The 20,192-nt window shown below is 50.1% G+C and overlaps 2 protein-coding genes across 2 annotated transcripts; both read left to right on the top strand.

Moving 5' to 3' along the window:
- Positions 1-255: 255 nt before the first annotated feature.
- Positions 256-7,180, top strand: TAC3 (tachykinin precursor 3). The gene is made up of 7 exons (XM_065887288.1): positions 256-383; positions 947-1,065; positions 3,469-3,577; positions 3,770-3,799; positions 4,291-4,344; positions 4,747-4,821; positions 6,891-7,180. The coding sequence occupies exons 2-6, from the start codon at positions 952-954 to the stop codon at positions 4,818-4,820; spliced, it is 381 nt and encodes a 126-aa protein (XP_065743360.1). The 5' UTR covers positions 256-383; positions 947-951; the 3' UTR covers position 4,821; positions 6,891-7,180.
- A 9,555-nt stretch (positions 7,181-16,735) lies between these two features.
- On the top strand, positions 16,736-18,871 carry ZBTB39 (zinc finger and BTB domain containing 39). The gene has a single exon (XM_065888334.1). The coding sequence runs from the start codon at positions 16,736-16,738 to the stop codon at positions 18,869-18,871; it is 2,136 nt and encodes a 711-aa protein (XP_065744406.1).
- Positions 18,872-20,192: the final 1,321 nt, after the last annotated feature.

The following is a 20,192-nucleotide window of genomic DNA, read 5'->3' on the forward strand; positions in this document are numbered from 1 at the left end:
CCGCCGTTCACTGCTGGGTCTGTGGTGTGTGTGTGTGTGTGTGTGTGTGTGTGTGTGTGTGTGTGTGTGTGTGTGTGTGTGTGTGTGTGTGTGTGTGTGTGTGTGGCTGCAGCCTATATCCCTCTTCCCCCCACCAGCCTCCCCCTCCCCTCCAGCCACCCTGGGATTGGTGATTCTCAGCCCCTCCCCCGGCTCCCCCAGACCCTCCCAGAGCCTTTATCTGGGAGCTGGGCCGGAGCTCCTGCCACATTCCCCAAGCCCCTCCACTCCCTGTTTCTCTCTTCACGGCAGCACCAGCAGAGTGTGTGGGGAGCGGATAGTGCTCCCGGCCAGCTCCCTGATCCTGCCGGACCATCTGCCCCAGGCTCAGAGCTGCTCCACAGGTAGGCACAAGCGGCAGAATGTTGGATGGACAGGAGCTGGCACCAAAGGACAGGGGCAGAGTCAGGAGGGAATACAGGTGGCAGCCTTTGATGGGGGAGCAGGATACTGGGAAGGTGAAGAGGAGTCAATGGGGGTTGATGTAGTGTTTAGAGCCTGTGGGTACAGACTGATTCTTCCTATATTAGAAAGTTTTTGCCTAAGTCTTGGGGTACCTAGGGCTGGAAAATAGCACCCAGGATCCCTCCTCAAGCCGACTAAGGAAATAGACCCATGCACGTCCTATAAATCTATTATCTTCCCTGGGAGGCTAGAGTCCCCCACATTATTGCACCATTGCTCATTGCCAGGTGCATATCCTGGGGAAATATGTGGTGGGGGAGCAGGGAAACTGAGCGCCTCCCAGCTCAGAGACTCTCCCAGACTAAGGCTTGGGCGGGAGAGTTGGGGGCTGGGGAAGCAGGGTCAAGCCAGGCTGCTAGTCATGAATGTCTCCCATGTTTGCACCTGTGTTGTGTCCTCCTCCTCCTTGCCTTCCCTCTGTCCTGTCCATCTGCACTCCTAGGCATCATGAGAAGTGCCCTGCTGTTTGCAGTAATCCTGGCCCTCAGCTTGGCTCGGAGTTTGGGGGCAGTGTGTGAGGAGTCACAGGAACAGGTGGTGCCTGGTGGGAGCCACAGCAAGGTAAGGCACCCACTCTGGCTCACCCAGCCTGGCGTCATAAGGCTGCACTCTGCCTGTCCCACCGTGGTAGGGAGGAAGGTGGGACGGGCGGGTTGGGAGTTACCCATCAGAGGGTTGGACAGCCCAGCCTCTCCAGTGGCCTCATGTTCTCCCAGTATGTCTGTCAGTGTCTCTGTCCCTCTGCATGTCTTTGACACCTTGTACATAAAATGTGCGGCACTAATATGTTGTTTGGTTGGTTGATTGTGTGGTGACCTGGTGATTGGGTGGTACTATGAGGGGTAGGATAGTGTTGTCTCAGGTTCCCTATGGTCCAGCTCAGGTTCTGTCCCTTTGCAGGGGGGCAGATCCTCCCCACTTCCTGGATGGTATGAAACACAGTCAGAACTTCTCTCCCCAATAGTCATTTGTGTGCTCTTTTACCTATCAGCTATATGTATTTTTTTTTTCAAAATTCAAATAAATTCCCTTATCCCCTGCTCATCCACCCCCAATAACATCAGGTGCTCCTAACATTCCAACCCTTTCTTCCCTCCTCTCCCATGTCCCCCTCTAGTCTCTGCTTAGTCAAGATAGGAAAAGACCCCACAAAACAGGTTGGGCCCCAATTTCCAAAGTTCATCTAAGAAAAAGAGTAGATGTCAGGGTAGGGGTACTGGGGGAGAGCAGGGAGGAAGTCTTCTCAAGGTTTTGACAAGACAGCAGTTACATTGGTACGAATGTTTTTAAGATGATTACATGTGGAACTTACTACATATTCAGTGTGTGAAGTCTAACTGCCTCTCCAGCTCAGATCTGTTTAGCATCTCGTTACAGGAGGTGCGCAGAGTATTTGAACAATTTGGGGAAGTGGCTGCGTGGGAAGTTGTGGGCTGGGCAAAGAGAGAGATCACCAGCCTTCATCCAGCTAGTGAGGTGTCCTAAGGTATGATAGGTTGGCATCCTTGCAGTAGTTGCACCAGCTCCAAACGACCAGAACCAGTTCAAAAAACACACAGCGAGTGCCAAATATGGGCTGGACACTGTGTTTGGAGCCCAAAGTTCCAGCTGGAGACAGTCAGAATATCTGGGTCTGTTCCTCTGAGACAAACTTACTTTGAGACCTTGCCCCTCTTGGTCAACAAAATAGAGATTGCCATCCTGCCCCTTCTCCCTGCAGGTCCGAGAGGATGAGGGAAATTGGGACGGAACGGGAGTAGGATGTATGTGTGCCTGGGCAGCCAGGTTGGCACGTGTGTGGGTGCATCCTGGGTAAATGCCCATCTGCGTGTGCTCAGCCGCCCAAGGACCCCTAGGCTCTGGAGAGAGAGGAACCGCTGAGATTCAAGGTGAAAATCTCCAAACATGATCAATTGTCATTATCTCTCTGCAGCCGCAATAAACTGGGTGTGTGATGTGTGCCCACCAACCATCCTGCCTTGCCCAAGTTGCTAAAAAAGAAAAACCACCAAGATGAGAAAGAACCCCTGTTTGGCAGCAGGTCTAGAATGGGGTTCATCTGTGGAGGGGAAGAAGAGGCTTCATCCTGAGCATGCTGCCCGCGTGAAATTCTAAATCCAGGGGAGAGAGGGGAGAGGGGGACAAAAACAGAGGCAGAAACCTGATGGAGAAGAAAAGAGAGGGCGAGGTGGTGGGAAACGCAGGGAGAGAAACATCCACGGACACAGTGCAGAGTGGGGGCAATTTCAGGATTGCTGGCGGCCCTGACTGCCTACCCCCACCTGTCCCCAGGACCGAGTCCTGTCTGTGACTCAATCATGGAGCACAGACCAGAGGACACTAGCTCTGTCTGATGAGCCTTTCTTGTGAGTGTGGGAATTCCTGGCTCATTCACTTAGTGGGGAAACCACATGGTTGGTCAAACGGGTTCCGGGTGTGCCAGGGAGAAAAGAACCAATGGCTCTTCTCACTGAGAGGTGGCAGGAGCTGGGAGGGGGCCCCAAGGGTCAGTACCCTTTGAGCTTGGGATATGGCATGACCAACTCCCAGCTTTCTGGGGACTGTCCCAGCTTGAACACTGAAAGCCCCACATACCTGGGCAAACCGGGACAGTTGGTCGGCCTACAGGGATGCCCAATGTGTTCCCTTTACATGCGCTTCCCAAACCTTGCTGTGCCTATGAGTCACCTGGGGGCCTGGTTAAGATGCAGATTCTGTCTCAGTAGGTCTGGCGTAGACCAAGATTATGTATTTTTAACAAGCTCCCAGCGGCGATGCTGCTGGTCCATGGACCACACTTTGAGAGCCTACTTCGCTTCTACTGTAAAACCAGAGGAAATCCTGAAAGAAATAGGATGTTAAGTTCAGCTGTGATGAGCTCAAGAAGAGGCCATTTCTTGTGGGGAAAGAGTGAGTGGATTGGGTGTGAGCCTCCTCCTCAGCCCTCTTTGTTTCTCTCCCCAGAAGGACTCGAATCTCTACCAGCTGCCCCCGTCGTTGCTCCGGAGACTCTATGACAGCCGCTCAGTCTCCCTAGATGGATTGCTCAAAATGCTGAGCAAGGCTAGCGTGGGTAGGAAGCAGCCCCGGGCAGAGGGGCGTGTGGGGCAGGATTCTGAAGAGTAAATAGGCCTGGGAGACCCCTTCGCGTGGGAAGGAGACTGGAGATGGCTTAGTGAATTATTGAGGGCTGTGATCTGAACCCCCTCTAATCATCACTTAGCAGATTCCTTTCCCCAGTTACATGCCTGTTCTTGCTTCACAGGTCCTAAGGAGTCGTCACTTCCCCAGAAACGTGAGTAGCCTCTTCTCTCTCCTGATCTCTGCTGACCACTTGCCTAGAGCTCCATGGGCACAGGGCACAGTGACTATTTCGGCTGGCCCCGGCTCAGCTGGCGCAAACAGCATGCCAGCTGCAACTGTTCAGCCAGCCTTTCCTGAATGGGAGAGGCCGCTGAGAGCCAGAGGAAGCAGGTGTGCGGAGCACGGTGGAGTCTCCCTCCACTGGTAGGTTAGTGGGAACCAAGAGGATCTCTTGGTGGCTGTGAAGATTCTAAGCCAGGTACCTGTTGGGTGGGAGAATTTCAGAGAGTTCTCAAAATGTGGGGGAGGGAGAGGTAGACAGAGAGGGTGGGCCTAGGGGACAGCCTGCTAACTGCGGGGAGTAAGCTGTGGTGAGACACTGAAACAGAGACCAGAAGCCCAGCCTCAGAAGTCTTGACACGTCTGGGGAAATGTATCAGCCCCTCACTATCACCGCTGAAAATGTTGGCCCTGTTTCTGCAGGTGGCATGCATGACTTCTTCGTGGGTCTCATGGGCAAGAGGAACATCCAGCCAGGTAGGAAAATGTGGAGGTCGGTGGAAGGGCTAGGGTGCTGGCAAAGATGTAGCAGAAGTCAGCTGCTTCATATTTCTCACCAGAGGGAAAGACAGGACTTTTCTTAGCTACAGTGAGGGTTCCTCTGCCCCTTCTACCCAATCGGCTTGGGTCCACAGTCCAGCCCTCCCCGGGAGCACAGGACGGAGACCTTTATAAGGTAGTTCTGCTGTAGCTGGCAGGGGGTCAGGCAAGCTCTGCTTCTCCCCCGCCCCCCGCCCCCATCTCCCAAACAGAGCATCCGTCTACTTCCCAACTCTGTCTTCCAAAGCTGTCCTTAATAGCCAGCCCTTTGCTATTGGGTCAGGGTGAAGGTCATATGCAGAAAAATCCCTCCTAACTACGCTGTTTACTTCACCACAGACAATCCTATTGATGTGAACCAAGAGAACGTCCCCAGCTTTGGCACCTTCAAGTATCCCTCCAATGTGGAATGAAGTAAGTACTTAGAGAGAGGAGAGGGGACTGTGTGTGTGTATGTGGGGGGAGTAGGTTGCCAGAGGAGCATTGGAGCATTTCCTCTGATGCTATGTGTATTAATGCTCATAATTAATGGCCTAAATACACTACCAGTGCCTGACACTTCGAAGTGTGTGCTTGCCTGTGATCACACACACACACACACACACACACACCCTGTTTCTCATCTCTTTCCAGTCTCATGGATCCCTGCTTATGGCTGAGTGGTAGGAAATGGCAAGGGAGGGGTTTCCCCTGGGGTTTCTTTGATGAGCAGCTTCTCTTGTTTGGACTCCATTCTTGTGACTTGTGCAAAAGGTGGAGAGACCATCATCTGATAATTACAGGTACCACATCTATTCACAGGTGAAGCATTTTGCTTCCCAGGCAGGCTGAAACCATTCAGATCATTCAGAATCTCAGGTTACCGGGTCCACTATATAGTTATTTGCAAGGGTGATTTAGCAAGAAATGCAACAAACTCTGAAATCTAATGGGGAGTAGCTGGAAACTATATCTTAATCGCTCTGTGTAATGAATATGAGCATGGCCTGAGTTCGAATCCTGCCACTCACTAGCTGTGTCCCTTGGCCAGGTTACAAAACCCTTCTGTGCCTCAATTTCCTCATCTGAACAACAGGGGTCATAGTATTACCTTGCAGGGCTGTGGTTTTGAGTCTAGGTAAAGTGTTCAGAACAGTGCCTGGCACACAGTGCTGCGTGTTGGCTTTATTGTGACTGTAGTCTGGGAAGTGTGGGGAAGGTCCCAGTGTTGACCCTGGCGGGCTCCGGTCTGTCTGCCTGGAACTGTCTGGGCTGGACCCTGGGCCCGAGTGGGCTGACAGCTCTTCCACTTGGTATGCAAGTGTGAGTCCCCCGGGGAAGTGTCTTGTCAAAACACGGAACCGTCTGCCTCGACACCATCTTCCCACACACAGCAATAGCAGCTCACTGATGGCTTTCTTTGCACTGGCTTCCACTGAAGGTGTCGGGAAGAAAGGAGAGGGATCAGGAAGGCTCAGTCTTCACAGAGACTCCTGCCCCTCTCTCTGTGGCCCTGTTACCCACACTCATTGGTCTCCAGGGAGCCCCAAGGACCAGGAGCAGGCTCTCAATGAAACTGCCTGTGTGTGACTCCCCGGGCCCAGAGGCCGGGTCTGGCCCCCCATTCAGTGTTAGGTGAGAGGGTACAAAAAGCCGTAATAACCGTAACTCACTGATTGCATGGTACTTACTGTATCATTTTGCTCTCATTAGATTGTTATTTCAGTCCTGCTGACGGTCAGATAATTATACGGGCGGCTATATCTGGATGATATGCACTCCCCAGCATTATGCATCAACCATAAACATAACTACAGTACAATTTTGCCATAGTATTTTATACAAATGGCAGAGACAAGTGCATCGTGGAAATCTACTTTTAATGCTTTCTGGTGAACGTAGGCTCTTTCAGAGGGACCAGGCCCATAATTGCAGCCCTCATAATCTCACCACTGATGGTGCATTCTCAACCTGTTAGGTGCTGGGAAGAATAGACACTTAGGTCCCTGGGGGCTGGCATTTAAAGGAGGTTAGATGAGATGGATCAACACAGATCATTGTGCCATCTTATCTCATTCATGTGAAACTGCTGAAAAAGGAAGTGATCCCTGGGCCTGTCCTTCCTCTGGGAGGTTTCTGGAAAGAGGAGGAGGGACTGAGTGAGGCCAGGGGAGCATTAGTGCCAGGGTGCATTGGACAGGGCTGTGTGTATGCCTGGCTCATAGGGATGCCAGGATGCTATGAACTTTGCCAGTACTTCTTTCTGCATGGGCCCCTCAGACCATAGCGTGATAAACATGGAAGCTGGGAAGACGCATGCACCTGTGGCTAGGAGACTACGGTCCTCTAGTTCAAAGGCTACAGGGATAGCTGAGGGTTAAGACTTCCATTCTCTCTACTTCTCCCTTACAGATGCCCCTCCCTTTCTCCCCCACCTCCCCAGTGGGTGGTTGGTGGGAGTTTTACAGGACAGAGATGTGATTTCTTCTTTTTTTGGTCCTCAGCACTCCACTTCTGGACTCCTGGGCTGCATCGTGAAGACACCTGTCACCCTCTCCCAATCCCCAGGTGCACACACTCCTATTTCCCTTCCTCTCCCACATCCTTGTAACACTCCTGGGCTTTGACCCCTTCTCCAACCCTCTACCCCACCCGCTGTAGAAACTGCCTAGTGAGCCCCCCCAGTCCCTGCAGGCATTGACTATAGATTGCCCTGGAGTTTCTGTAGCATCCTAAAAATATGATGTCTCTCTCCACGCCTCAACAATAAAGGATTTTTACATATTATGACCTAGAGTGATGTATTTGGTTGGTGGGTTGGTGGGTGGGTTTTCCTCTTTCTTGACTCTTGCAGCTACATCACACACACATACACAAATATATATATATATATATATGATACACACACATATATCATATATAAATGGAAGTATCTTTATTTTGTACACATATTGGTTTCCCCAACAGTGTCTTACTCCTTGCTTCATACAATTAGTATCAGAAGATTTATTTAGTGATTAAAAGAAGAAATGAATTTGGAAGATGGTTTCTAGCACTCAAAGACTTTCGCAGACCAGATTTAGATAAAGAAGTACAGATATTCTGAATGGCTTGTCTGTATTTCCAGGATGGGCCTGGGAGACATCAGTCCCTGAATCCTACTCAAAGAAGAGAAGTGGGGTCAAGGCTGTGCGAAGATCCAGCCCAGAGGAGGGTGCATCCAAGTACTGTACTGTTTTTCTGTCGCCGAATATTGAACTTGGATCCCGCAACAGGTCGTGTGGATAAGATGGTGATCCGTAAACAGAGTTTACACTGTAGCAGGGCTTTAGACAAGAAAACAGCACTTGATCTTGCTAGGGTGGGGCATAGACAGGGAAGTTACTATAGGGGCTGAGAAAGAAGAGAGCAGATCTTTTTAGTGTTAACTGGCCACCTTAGTGGCCAGTTATAAAGGGAAAACATTTATTTCCTACTCTTCTGTGATGCAACTCTTACCAGCCCCTGTAATGCTGGTCTAGTAGTCTGCAGTGTACATAAGGCACTTAAATGAGGTGTGTGTGGGTGTCTTTTATTAATCTGATGTGCTAACTATCACAGCCCACTGATCCCAAGGGGAGTTCTGTACCCTAATGGAACAGCCTGGGAAGTCCTCAGGCTCCCTGTCTTAGCCCCGTGTAGGGGACTTGGCCATGGCCCTGAACCACCCTGATACAAAGTCGACACTCAGTTCTCCCAAGGCTGTGTAAAGTCAGGGCCATGGAGCCAGAGACCAGTTCCTGCAGGTCCTTCACCCCAGTGAAAGTGCTCTCTTCCCAGAACCTGACTGGGGCAACTTTGGACCCACAGCTCTCCTCACCCCAAATCCTCAAGCCTTTTCCCAACGCGTTATATTGTTGGCTTTTCAAAATGATCTACCTAGCCAGTTTAAAAGTGGGGTAATTTTGCAGAGTCTGGGGAATTTATTTGGGTCATGAAAGCTTCACGAGGTGGTTCTGTTCTTGCCAAGTAGGAGCATAAGTGTAGAAAGGTTGCTCTCTGGTGGGACTAATGAAAATTGCAGTACTGGGCATTCCAGGCAAAATGAAGACAAACTTTAAATTGTATTTCTGTTTTTGTGCTTGGAGAATGTGTGAAGGAATCCTGGCCTTCTTCTTCCTGTTGTAAAGATGTTGATGCCTAAGGGGACCTGGTCAAAAAGACCTTGGGCTGAATTCCTGGCCCTTCTCCATTTAGCTTTGCATATGTGTGCTATTGTTATTACACGATGATTTACTTTAAAGACTTCGGTATTAAAGGTTCTAGACCCAATTCAGTGTGTGGAGGGGGAGATTTCCCACACCAACAAGCAGTGCTCCAACATTATCTACCTGGAGATAGTATCAGATTCCACAGGTTGAGGGCTCAGTCCTACAAGACGTCCCCCACCCCCACCCCTCCTTCAGATGTCAATCTTAAGCCCAGGTTGTTAACTCTCTACAGGTTGGAGGTTCCCACAACCCTCTCCTTGAGTTCCATGAATTTGCTAGTGTGGTTCACAGAACTCAGGAAACCTGTTTACTCACTAGATCACCAGTTTATTATAAAAGGATATAACTTAGGAACACCAGGTGGAAGAGATGCATAAGGCAAGGCAGGGGAACGGGGTGTGGAGCTTCCATGCTCTCTCTGAGCATGCCACCCTCCTCTCCTTGAATCTCTACATTTTCACCAACCTGGAAGCTCTCCAAATCCAGTTCCTTTAGGATTTTATGGAAGCTTTATTTCATAGGTATGATTGATTAAACCATTGACCAACGATAATTGATTCAACCTCCAGGCCCTCTTCCCTCCCTGGAGGTCAGGGGCTTAGGAATGAAAGTTCCAACCTTTTAATCATAAAGTTGGTTCTCCTGGAGACCAGTCCCCATCTTTAGGTGCAGTCCCAAAGTCACTCGATAGCATAACAAAAGATATCTTTATGGCTCTCATCACTTAGGAAATTCCAAGTGTTTTAGGAGTTCTGTGCTAGAAATGGGGGTAATGACCATATATATATTTTATTATAAATCACAATATCACAAGTATAAAGAGTATAAACTTTAATCTATACCTTTAGGGGGTTTGTTAACAACTCAACGGGAAGCGTAGGCATGGTCCCTGAAAACTCTTTTGAGTTCTGTGTCTCTCTCGTTGTTTCCAAGGGCTGTGAGTAAGTTCCTCTCAGCTCTGAGCTCCACTCTCTGTGTCAAGCTTCTGATCTAATTGACTTTCCAATCTGGCACAGGTCAGCTTGAGCTACCAGATGATTCCATCTAGAACCCAATCCCCTAGCCCTTGGTTCAGACCACAATTCCCCCACTTGAGCAGAAAATCCCAGCTGCTGGTTGGTACCCAGATTCCACACAGGGAACTGCTGGTGGTTTGGTCTGCAGTTTCATATTTGTTTGGAATCCTTCCCCAGATTCCATGTTGGGAACTGCTGGTGGCAGCTGCAGCTCCTCATTTGTTTGGAATCAGTCTGCAATCCCCATTGTTTGGGGTCTGCTGGTTCAATCTTTTTTCCAGTCCCCAGTTCCATGGGAATTGTTGGTGGTGCACTCAGGGACTTTCCTTGGCCAAGCTGCGGTAACATCTCTTGGTTACTGCTGGTGTGTTAAGATGCACATGTTTGTTTGTCTCGCTTAGTGTAGATAAAGGCTATTGTTAATGGGAATCTTGGAAGCCATAAAGTTACAAAAATTGATGAGCACTTAAAAGCCGTTAGAAAAAAATAAAACAAAACAACAAAAAAAACTGTTAGAGTGCTCACCTAACCAAAAGACTCCCATGTTAGGATAATTTGGTCATAGAATGGGTTAGATTGATGCCAACCTCAATAAAATTTCCATGCAACGAGGTACACTTGTAAAACACCACACAATCTCCAACCCAGTGGCACATCCCTCTTAGGTATTAGTTTGGCTCCAAGAGACCCAAAATCTTAGCTGAAAATATAACAGGATCCTTAAGCTCCAAAGAGTCAAGCATGCCACCTTCTGGCATACCTGCCTATTTTATGTCTAAGAACGATGGTTCCAGAAGCTATAAATATCTACAAAAATGGCAAAATCTTACTAAAAACACAAAAGGTATCTAGAACAACACCAAGGCCTCCCCTATTACATCCTCCTAGGTGTCCATCATCAAAATGCTGCCCCAAGGATTGATGTTCAGTTGTAATCAATGGAAACACTGGAAAAGAGATTGTTCTTAAAGGCCTTATGCAAATTCTTCAACATTAGCTGCAAAAGTACGTCATTTTCAAGAAGATTCATGGAAAGGACTTTGGTAAGTACAGGTTTATGATAACTTTAAGAGCATATAACTGAACAAGGTAAGAATTTCCAGAACTAATGGAAAAACTGGATTCAAGCAGAACAAGTATTACTTACATGGGACTGAATAAATGAGGAGAAGAATTAAAAATTTTATGACTTTTTTGTTTGCAACATTGCTGGTCCCTTAATGTTTTGTTTTTCTAAATTTAAGAAAACCTTTTTTTTCTTAAGCTATCTATGATTTACAGCAATTTGGTAACATATACCTTTGTAAACAAAGATGAAACATGTACTTTTTCTCCCTACCTGATCCTGTCAGAATTCAGAAACTCTTGAGTATTCTTCTCAGGGCAATATGATTAGTTATTTGCATAAGTCCAATAAAAATCTGCTCTCCTTGTAACAGGATGCAATTGGAAATGCTGGCTACATTATCAAGGCTTTGACTGAAATGTCATTGTTAAGAGAAATGTGCATAGACTCAGATATGACTAGGTAGCTTTAAGGAACTAAGGTTGACTTTATAAGGCCAGTAAAGCCCCTTGGAAAAATTGGCTTGGTACTCTACTTACAGGGTTCCTGGCAGTCTTACCATGTAAGTAAGGAAGGTCATTTCCCAGCAGGTCCAGGAACCCCAGGATATTTTCAGGACCTTGAGAAGAGGAGAATTCACCCAAACTACACGTTTTTCAGGTAAAATCTAATGGCAGTCCTTGGCTTGGCTTCCTGGCTTCAGAGGCTTTTAAGAGTTCAATCTGAAACTCCTAGTAAAGCAGTCTTAAAAAAGAGCTTATATGGTCAATCACTACTCTTGTTGCACTTATGTAACTAATCAGGCCAAGTTAAATTCAAACAAATTGTTGTGTTATCTTTGGGGGGAAATGGGGTGATTGTAGAGAGAAAAATTATGTTTTAACCTTTGTAAATATTAGATTCTAATTCTGTTAATTATCTTTGAGGTTTTGTAATATACTTGAAAACTAAACTAGATCCTGAATTCTTCTAGTTTCCTCAAATATCTGGCTACAACTCTCCAAACTAATGTTTCCAATTTTCTCCCACCCTTCTAATTTGGAATCACTAATAACCTAATAATCACTAATAATCACTAATAGAATGCCCTTGAAACTCCTTGGAAGGGACTATACCAGGTCTTACCCGGATGGCAGCCAAACTTCAGGAACTTGAACGTTGGGTCCACAGCTCCTAATTAAAAAGGGCTCCTTCTGATTTTAGGAACTGCACGCCAGCTGGAGACCTCAAAATCAAACTGACAAAGAAGAGGGGTAGCTGACATTGATGTAAACTTCTTCCACCCAAGACATCAGATCAAGACTTCCTACTTTAACTAAACTTGAAACCCTTACTTCTTTTCTTTCTTTCCTTTACTCTGTCATTGGTCTGGAAAGATGACACCATCATCCATATGTCCCAGGCCATTGCTAAGGGGGATAACATTTCAGACTGCTGGTTTTGTCATAAAAACTCTGATCTGACCATTAATAGTGCCACCTTAGCAGAACTGGTTTGTGCCCTGACAGAATTAATCTTTGTCTGTGGTGGTTGTCATTCTCCTTGGGCCTAGGAATGCCTGGATGGCTAGTGCATAACTGGGCAATGCCTTTTAGGTTATGTAACTGTGCCCCTGACTGTTCACAGACAAACTGAGACACCTTATTGGGTCAACTTCCCTGAATTTACATCATCAAATTAGAAAGGACCTACCAGGAGGCTTTCATGATTCAGGATTTGCTTCCTTTGGCAGGTCCCTCTACTCCTGGTTAGGAGTGAGTACAGATGAGGTTGTGATCAGAAATCTCTCCTTAACTCTTAAAGATTCTCCTGAATGTGCTGCTAAACTAATGCCTGCCCAACAAAAATCCTTAGACTCTCCAGTCAAAGTTGTTCTTGATTTTCTTTTAGCTGAACAAGGAGGTATCTGTGCTATGGCCACCACCACCCACTGTACCTAAATGAACACTTCTGGGGAAGTTGAAACTCAGCTGCATAAGATTACTGAACAAGCCACTTGGCTTAAAAAGGTGACTCCTCTAATGGGGTCTTGCTTTGACTTGTTTGATTTTGATTGCTTTGGGTCTTGGGGACCATGGCTCTGAAGTGCACTCTAGACATTGGGAATTGTCCTGCTTATAATCGTTATAGTAGTCTCCTTGTGCCCTGTATTCTCTCTCTTTTTTTAAAAAATAAATTTATTTATTTATGGCTGTGTTGGGTGTTCGTTGCTTGCACGCAGGCTTTCTCTAGTTGCGGTGAGTGGGGGCTGCTCTTCCTTGCTGTGTGCAGGTTCCTCATTGCAGTGGCTTCTCTTGCAGCAGAGCATGGGCTCTAGGCACACAGGCTTCAGTAGTTGTGGCTCACGGGCTCTAGAGCACAGGCTCAGTAGTTGTGGCGCTCAGGCTTAGTTGCTCTGCAGCACGTGGGATCTTCCCGGACCAGGGTTCGAACCCGTGTGTCCTGCATTGGCAGGCGGATTCTTAACCACTGCGCCACCAAGGAAGCCTCCTGTATTCTCTTAAAGGCTTTAAATGCATGTTGTCAGTTGCTAACCACCAAGCAAATGATCTCCCTAAGACTGGAACACCAAAAAGGGAATAAAAAATATGACCAACTAAAAAACTGTGAGCCTGAAGTCGTGACCTGTGAATACCACAGAGATTCAGTCAAAAAACCTTCATGACCTGTGAATGTCACAGTAAAAGCTGTGATGAGAACTTCAGACTGATCGCTGGTAATGGTGCCAATGCCTTAAATTTTGATCACATCTCTCAGTTAAACTCAGGTAGTTTCAGTTTGATAACAATTCTTGGGCAGGAGCATCTGGGGAGAAGATTTGGAGGGTAACTGCTGCACTGAAGGAGAAGGGTGGGTGGAAGCAGAGAAACTGAGCTGAAAACGAGTTGAGGAAGTAGGGGAGGAAAAATAATTCTCCCTCACCCTTTGAGGTTCCTGGCTGAGTAAATAATAAAAGATTAAAAGGAAAAAAGAAACAGAAGTTTAACAACATGTATACTTCCTGTATACATGGGAGATACCCAGGAAAACTAAGAGTTTCTAGACATTTAGTAACTCTTCTCTTCCTGGTACAGAGAGGTACCTTACAAATGGACATTTCCCTTATAAATGTAAATATCTTTTACAAAAGCGTAACTTCTACTCACTTTTCAGAGCTTCTCCCGTCTGCTGCTTCTTAAAAATAATCCTTATGCCAAAGAGGCATATTTTGAGGTGTCAAGTTCTGCTCCCCTCCAGGGAGGACAAGCTGCCGGGAACAGGCCTGCGCTGCCAAGGTGCAGTGAGATCCTGTGAATTCCTTCATTTGCCCACCTAGCTGGAAGGAGGGTCCACAGTGAACGTCCAGAGGGTTCTTCACCAGGGACCCAAAAGTACTTGTTCATTCATTCAAACAGGCTTTGTTAAGCACCTATCATATGAACCAGAAGCGTGTGGGAAGCGCAGGGACGCGGTAGTGTGCAGAACCACGGCGCCCTGCCTTCAGGAAGGTCACTGCCTGGTGGAGGAGACGTAAATTAATCAAACAGTCTCACAACTTCGTGTAAAACTACAACAGCAGACGTTCTGAGAGTAAACTTCTGGGAATATGAGATGTGGAACAGGGAAGCCGATTTAAGCTCAGAGCTGGGATAGGGTTTTTCACTTCTCCAGGTACCAGCGCGAGGAGGGAGTGGTCCTGCATCCGGAGGATCAGTGCTTCAGAAAAGCCAGGCCTGGGTTGGGGATGGGGGTGTTGGAAACGTCCTCACAGTTGCCCGCGGGGCCCGGCGGCGGCGGTCCCTGGGCCGCGCGGGGGTTGGAGGTGGGGCCGAGGGTCCCAGGTAGCGCGAGGGCCGGACGGGGAAGCGGAGGGGGCGCGAGGGGTGAGGCCGGCCGGAGGCTCGGCGGCTTTGGCCCGCTGGCCTCGCGCCCGGCCCCGCCTTGAGGGGGCGCTGCCTCCTCCTGGGCGGCTGGGGGCGCTGCGGCCGAGCGGCGGGGGGCGCTGCCTCCTCCGGGACGGCGGGGGGCGCTGCGGGCCGGGCGGTGGGGGCGGCCCGGGCCGGTGCGGCGAGCGGCGCGGCGGATGGAGAGTCTGGCCGCGGCCGGCGGCGCCGCCTCCTTGTCGGGCCGGGCACGGCGGGCCGGGGCCTTTGTGTGAGGCGGCGGCGGCGATGGTGCTCGAGCCCCGCGGAGCCGGGTAAGCGCGGCCCGGCCGTAGGGCTGCCCCGGTCGAGGCCCGACCCCCGTCCCAGCCTTTCTCTCGCTCTCGCTTGGCTCCCTCCTGCCCGCTCCCCTCGGCCGGACCCATCCTCCCCGGCCGCGCGCCGACCCTGGCCGGCCCCGCCGCCTATCCCCTCGATCCCCATCCGACCCCGCTCCCCGCCGCCAGCCCCCGTCCCCGCCCGAGGTCGCCCTGAGGAATTCCCCCGCTGTTTGGGGAGGGACCGAAGTGCTCGATGCCTCCCAGATGGAGTGCCCCAGCCAGATCCAACGCTCTTCCTCTCGGATTCGACCCTCCAGAGGGGAGACGGCGGCGCCGCGGGATTGTTGGGGTGCCTTCTCCGAAGTTCCGAATCCGTCCCCTCCCACTGCCCGCTTGGGCTTCCCGGTGTCCGGACCTACTGACCGCTGATATGTGGCCACCAGGGCCCGGGAGATGCTTGGCTGGTACCCAGCAATGCTCAGAAGCTTCCTGGGCCCCAGAAAAAGTTGGGAGTTAGTCGAATGTGGTGAGGTGAAGAAAGGGTCTGTGTTGCCCAGGGCGAGTCGTGAGGCCGAGAGAGAAGGCAACTAGTTTGTCTTCTTTCTGGCGGGCAGGACTCAAAAAGGGGAAAAAGTGGTACTGAGCAAGCCTTTAGGAGTTACCTATGTAATTAGATGCCTTCTTATGGCATCAGGTATATATCTCTTACTTCTGGTCAACATAAGCATAAATCCTGAAAAGGGTGGGAAGAAAAATTGAAGCATATTTAGGTAATATTAAATGCCACAGTGGTGTTCTGCTTTGCTTTACTTCTCTGGTGTCTGAGTGTCTTAACTTCATCCACAGCATACAGAGAATGTGATAGAGCAGTATCTGAATGGCTCTGGGCTATGGAGAGACAAGAGGGGAGGCAGGTAGCGTAGGTAGGGAGAGATGGGAACTCAAGAATAAGCAAGAGATTTTTTTACGGCCTGAACGATCACAGCAATGATAGGAAACTAAAGGGTAGAGCATCCTTATCTTGTCCCCAACAGCTAATGGAGCTTGATAATTGTGTTCAAGTATGTATATGGCATTTGGCATCATAAGCGAAGAGAATATACTCAGTGAGATAGGAAAGCCTGGATTCAGGAAGAAATTAGGCATTTAATATGAGAAAAATTAGAACCAGTTGCTCTGGTAATGGAGTATAAGATTGTGTCGAGAGGATGCTTCTGGCTTGGCTTTAAGGCACTAGCTTCTGTCCACCCAGGCCTACAGCTTCTCTTACTCTTAAAGACCAACCCGGGCTTCCCTGGTGGCGCAGTGGTTGAGAGTCCGCCTGCCGATGCAGGGGACACGGGTTCGTGCCCCGGTCTGGGAAGGTCCCACGTGCCGCGGAGCGGCTGGGCCCGTGAGCCATGGCCGCTGAGCCTGCGCGTCCGGAGCCTGTCCTCCGCAGCGGGAGAGGCCACAACAGTGAGAGGCCCGCGTAACGCATAAAAAAAAAAAAAAAAAAAAAAAAAAAAAAAAAAAAAAAAAAAAAAAAAGACCAACCCATCAGATTTTTTTCAATAGTTTTGGATTTTGTTGTGACAACTCTTGTCTTTGGGAGTATGCAGGGAGAGAGGTCACTGCCCTGTCACTTTTGCTGTCCTTGCCCCGAGCAGAATGGAGCAGGTGTCTGTCCATTCACTCTTGCTCTCCGCCCAGGGCTTGGAAACGTGCAGACTGGTGGCATTTTGTCCTGCAGAACTCCTCACCGGCAGGGGTGTGTTTGGCCATCCACCTTTTCCTTTTGCTGTCCACAGATTAACCGTGCTGATAAGGAGGCAACATCATAGGAGCTGCTAAGATGGGCATGAGGATCAAACTGCAAAGCACCAACCACCCCAACAACCTGCTGAAGGAACTCAACAAGTGCCGGCTCTCCGAGACCATGTGTGATGTCACCATCGTAGTGGGGAGCCGCTCCTTCCCAGCCCACAAAGCCGTGCTGGCCTGCGCAGCTGGCTACTTCCAGAACCTCTTCCTGAACACTGGGCTTGATGCTGCCAGGACCTATGTGGTAGACTTCATCACCCCCGCCAACTTTGAGAAGATTCTGAGCTTTGTCTACACGTCAGAGCTCTTCACGGACCTGATCAACGTTGGGGTCATTTACGAGGTAGCTGAGCGACTGGGTATGGAGGATCTCCTCCGGGCCTGTCACTCCACCTTTCCTGACCTGGAGAGCACTGCTGTGGCCAAGCCCCTGACCAGCACCAGTGAGAGCCACTCCAGTACCCTGAGTTGTAGCTCAGCAGAACCAGCCCATCCCCTTGGAGAACTCAAGGGTGGGGGGGAGCACTTTGGTCCTGATCGAAACTATGCGTTGCCTAGTGATGCTGGAGGAAACTATAAAGAGGAAGAGAGAAACGTTACCAGTGACACTAACCATAGCCTGCCTCTGCCGCAGCAGCCACTGCCGCCAAAGACAGAAGACCATGATGCCCCTGCTCCATTCACGTCCGTTCCCGGTGTGGTGACCCAGCCTGTCCTAGGCCCTGTCAGCATGGGCATGCAAACCAGCACAAGGTCCTGCCAGCCATACAAAGTCCAGAGCAACGGAGACTTCAGTAAAAACAGTTTCTTCACCCCCAACAATGCAATAGACATCACCACTGGGACCAACTCCTGTCTGAGCAATAGCGACCACTCCAAAGACCCGAGCTTTGGGCAGATGGAGGAGCTCCAGCTGGAGGACCTGGGGGATGATGACTTGCAGTTTGAAGACCCCACCGAGGAGATAGGCACAGCTGAGGAGGTGATTGAGTTGAGTGATGACAGTGAGGACGAGCTGACTTTTGGAGAGAGTGACAACCGAGAGAATAAGGCCATGCCCTGCCAGGTATGCAAGAAAGTTCTAGAGCCCAACATTCAACTGATCCGACAGCATGCTCGGGACCATGTGGACCTGCTGACCGGCAACTGCAAGGTCTGTGAGACCCACTTCCAGGACCGAAACTCCCGGGTGACCCATGTTCTGTCCCACATTGGTATTTTCCTCTTCTCCTGCGACATGTGTGAAACTAAGTTCTTTACCCAGTGGCAGCTGACCCTCCACCGACGGGATGGAATATTTGAGAACAACATCATCGTCCACCCCAACGACCCCCTGCCTGGGAAGCTGGGTCTCTTTTCAGGGGCAGCCTCCGCAGAGCTGCAGTGTGCTGCCTGCGGGAAGGCATTGGCCAAGGATTTCCACGTGGTCCGGGGCCACATCCTCGACCATCTGAACCTGAAGGGCCAGGCCTGCAGTGTCTGTGACCAGCGCCACCTCAACCTCTGCAGCCTCATGTGGCACACACTCTCCCATCTCGGTATCTCAGTCTTCTCCTGCTCTGTCTGTGCGAACAGCTTTGTGGACTGGCCTCTCCTGGAGAAGCACATGGCTGTGCACCAAAGCCTGGAAGACGCCCTCTTCCACTGTCACTTGTGCAGCCAGAGCTTCAAGTCGGAGGCTGCCTATCGCTACCACGTCAGCCAGCACAAATGCAACAGTGGCCTTGACGCACGGCCTGGTTTGGGGCTACAGCACCCAGCTCTCCAGAAGCGGAAGCTGCCGGCTGAGGAGTTCCTGAATGAGGAGCTCGTGCTGCAGGGCCAACCCGGGAATAGCAAGTACAGCTGCAAGGTGTGTGGCAAAAGGTTTGCCCACACGAGTGAGTTCAACTACCACCGGCGGATCCACACGGGCGAGAAGCCGTACCAGTGTAAGGTGTGCCACAAGTTCTTCCGAGGCCGCTCGACCATCAAATGCCACCTGAAGACGCACTCGGGGGCCCTCATGTATCGCTGCACGGTCTGTGGCCACTACAGCTCCACCCTTAACCTCATGAGCAAGCACGTCGGCGTGCACAAAGGCAGCCTCCCGCCTGACTTCACCATTGAGCAGACCTTCATGTACATTATCCATTCCAAAGAGGCCGAAAAGAACCTGGACAGCTGACTGGGTCCCAGCAGAGCCAGGGGGAGCTCCCAGGCAGCAGCCAGGACGTTGGTTTGCTAATGGCTGTTGGTCCCTCCCCAGCTGAAGTTACAGTTTTGCCTTGCCAGGAGTTCTGTTCTGTCCTGTGTTGAAAGAAGAAGAAAGAAGAAATAGCACATGAGCACTGTTACTGTTTTTGAGAACAACGGCCCTATATCATGTTTACCTCCTTACCTGTTCTTGCCCGTGGAGGGCTGTGTTTTTGATTCTTTTGAGGCTGGTTTTGGGATCTCGTCAGGCAGTTGGTGTCAACTAGATCCCCTTCCCCAGCCGCTCGAGTTTTAGTTTACTGATAGGTTTTATGCTGCTAAGAATCCAACCGACAGCCTCACTGAACAGAGGAGGTGAAGAGAGGTTTTCACCGTGGGTATTACTGCCAGACCTCCAACCGGGACAACCAGCTATGAGAGAGATTTTGGGAATGTGGTCATTCAGAAAAGACTGGTCAGCAGGGCAGCTCACCTCAGGTGCCAGTCCCAGCCCTCAGCAGGGGAAAGGGGTCAGGGATGGAGGGTCCTGCTTGTTCCATGGCTCGAATCTGCTGATGGGACAGTAAAATCTCTTGGCAGCTAGATCCAAACTGGGGACAAAGCGTTCTGTTTAGGTCAGAAGGCTTTGGGATGAATCCTTGCCAGCCAGAAGGGGTGTCCTGTAGTGCTGCCGGAAGTGGCAGCCTGGATGGACAGGAAGGGAGGTTTTCTCTTTTCTCCTCAATTCCAAAGAAACACAATTTTATGGAGTGATGGCCCGGGATGTCAGGCCTTCCCTGTGGGCAGAAAGGACAGGGAGCCGCTTTGATGTAATCCTCTGTCATCTGGCCACGTCCATCGACCTTGAGTTTCCTGGTGGAGAGGTGGGGATGTCTCTGAAGCAGCAGCCTTGCCTTAATTTACATCCAGTCTCCCACCTAGAAGTGTGTTTGGCCTATAGCGTAGATGAGAAGACCCCATGAGGTGGAGTGGTGGACTGTGAGCCCTTCAGGATTAAAGGGACCCGAGTAACTGGTGGTTTGTAGCGGGATGTGTGTCTGTCTGTCCCAGTCAGGTAACCTGTCGTTAATACTTTGTGCTAACTGGGCCAGAGCTTTGGCAGCTCCCCTTTGACCTGCTGGAATTTATCCTGATCTGTCATTGTGTCGCCACCAGGGGGCGCTATTGACCAGCAGCTGGTTCAGGCCCTCCCTGGGTGACTCGGGAATGGGTCTGCCCAGTCCTGGGGTGCTGGTTGGCTCCGTTCTTAGTTGCCTTTTTGAGGGGTCTTACCCAAAGAAGGCTTGAGGGAG

The sequence above is a fragment of the Phocoena phocoena genome, chromosome 11, assembly GCF_963924675.1.
Source record: "Phocoena phocoena chromosome 11, mPhoPho1.1, whole genome shotgun sequence".
In the NCBI taxonomy this organism is placed as follows: Eukaryota; Metazoa; Chordata; class Mammalia; order Artiodactyla; family Phocoenidae; genus Phocoena; species Phocoena phocoena.

Excerpts from the sequence above, each read along its gene's own strand:
- ZBTB39 (XM_065888334.1), top strand. The coding sequence starts at position 16,736 with ATGGGCATGAGGATCAAACTGCAAAGCACCAACCACCCCAACAACCTG.
- TAC3 (XM_065887288.1), top strand. The coding sequence starts at position 952 with ATGAGAAGTGCCCTGCTGTTTGCAGTAATCCTGGCCCTCAGCTTGGCT. Across the intron at positions 3,578-3,769 it reads GCTGAGCAAGGCTAGCGTGG|GTCCTAAGGAGTCGTCACTT; the intron begins GTAGGAAGCAGC and ends CTTGCTTCACAG. Across the intron at positions 4,345-4,746 it reads CAAGAGGAACATCCAGCCAG|ACAATCCTATTGATGTGAAC; the intron begins GTAGGAAAATGT and ends ACTTCACCACAG.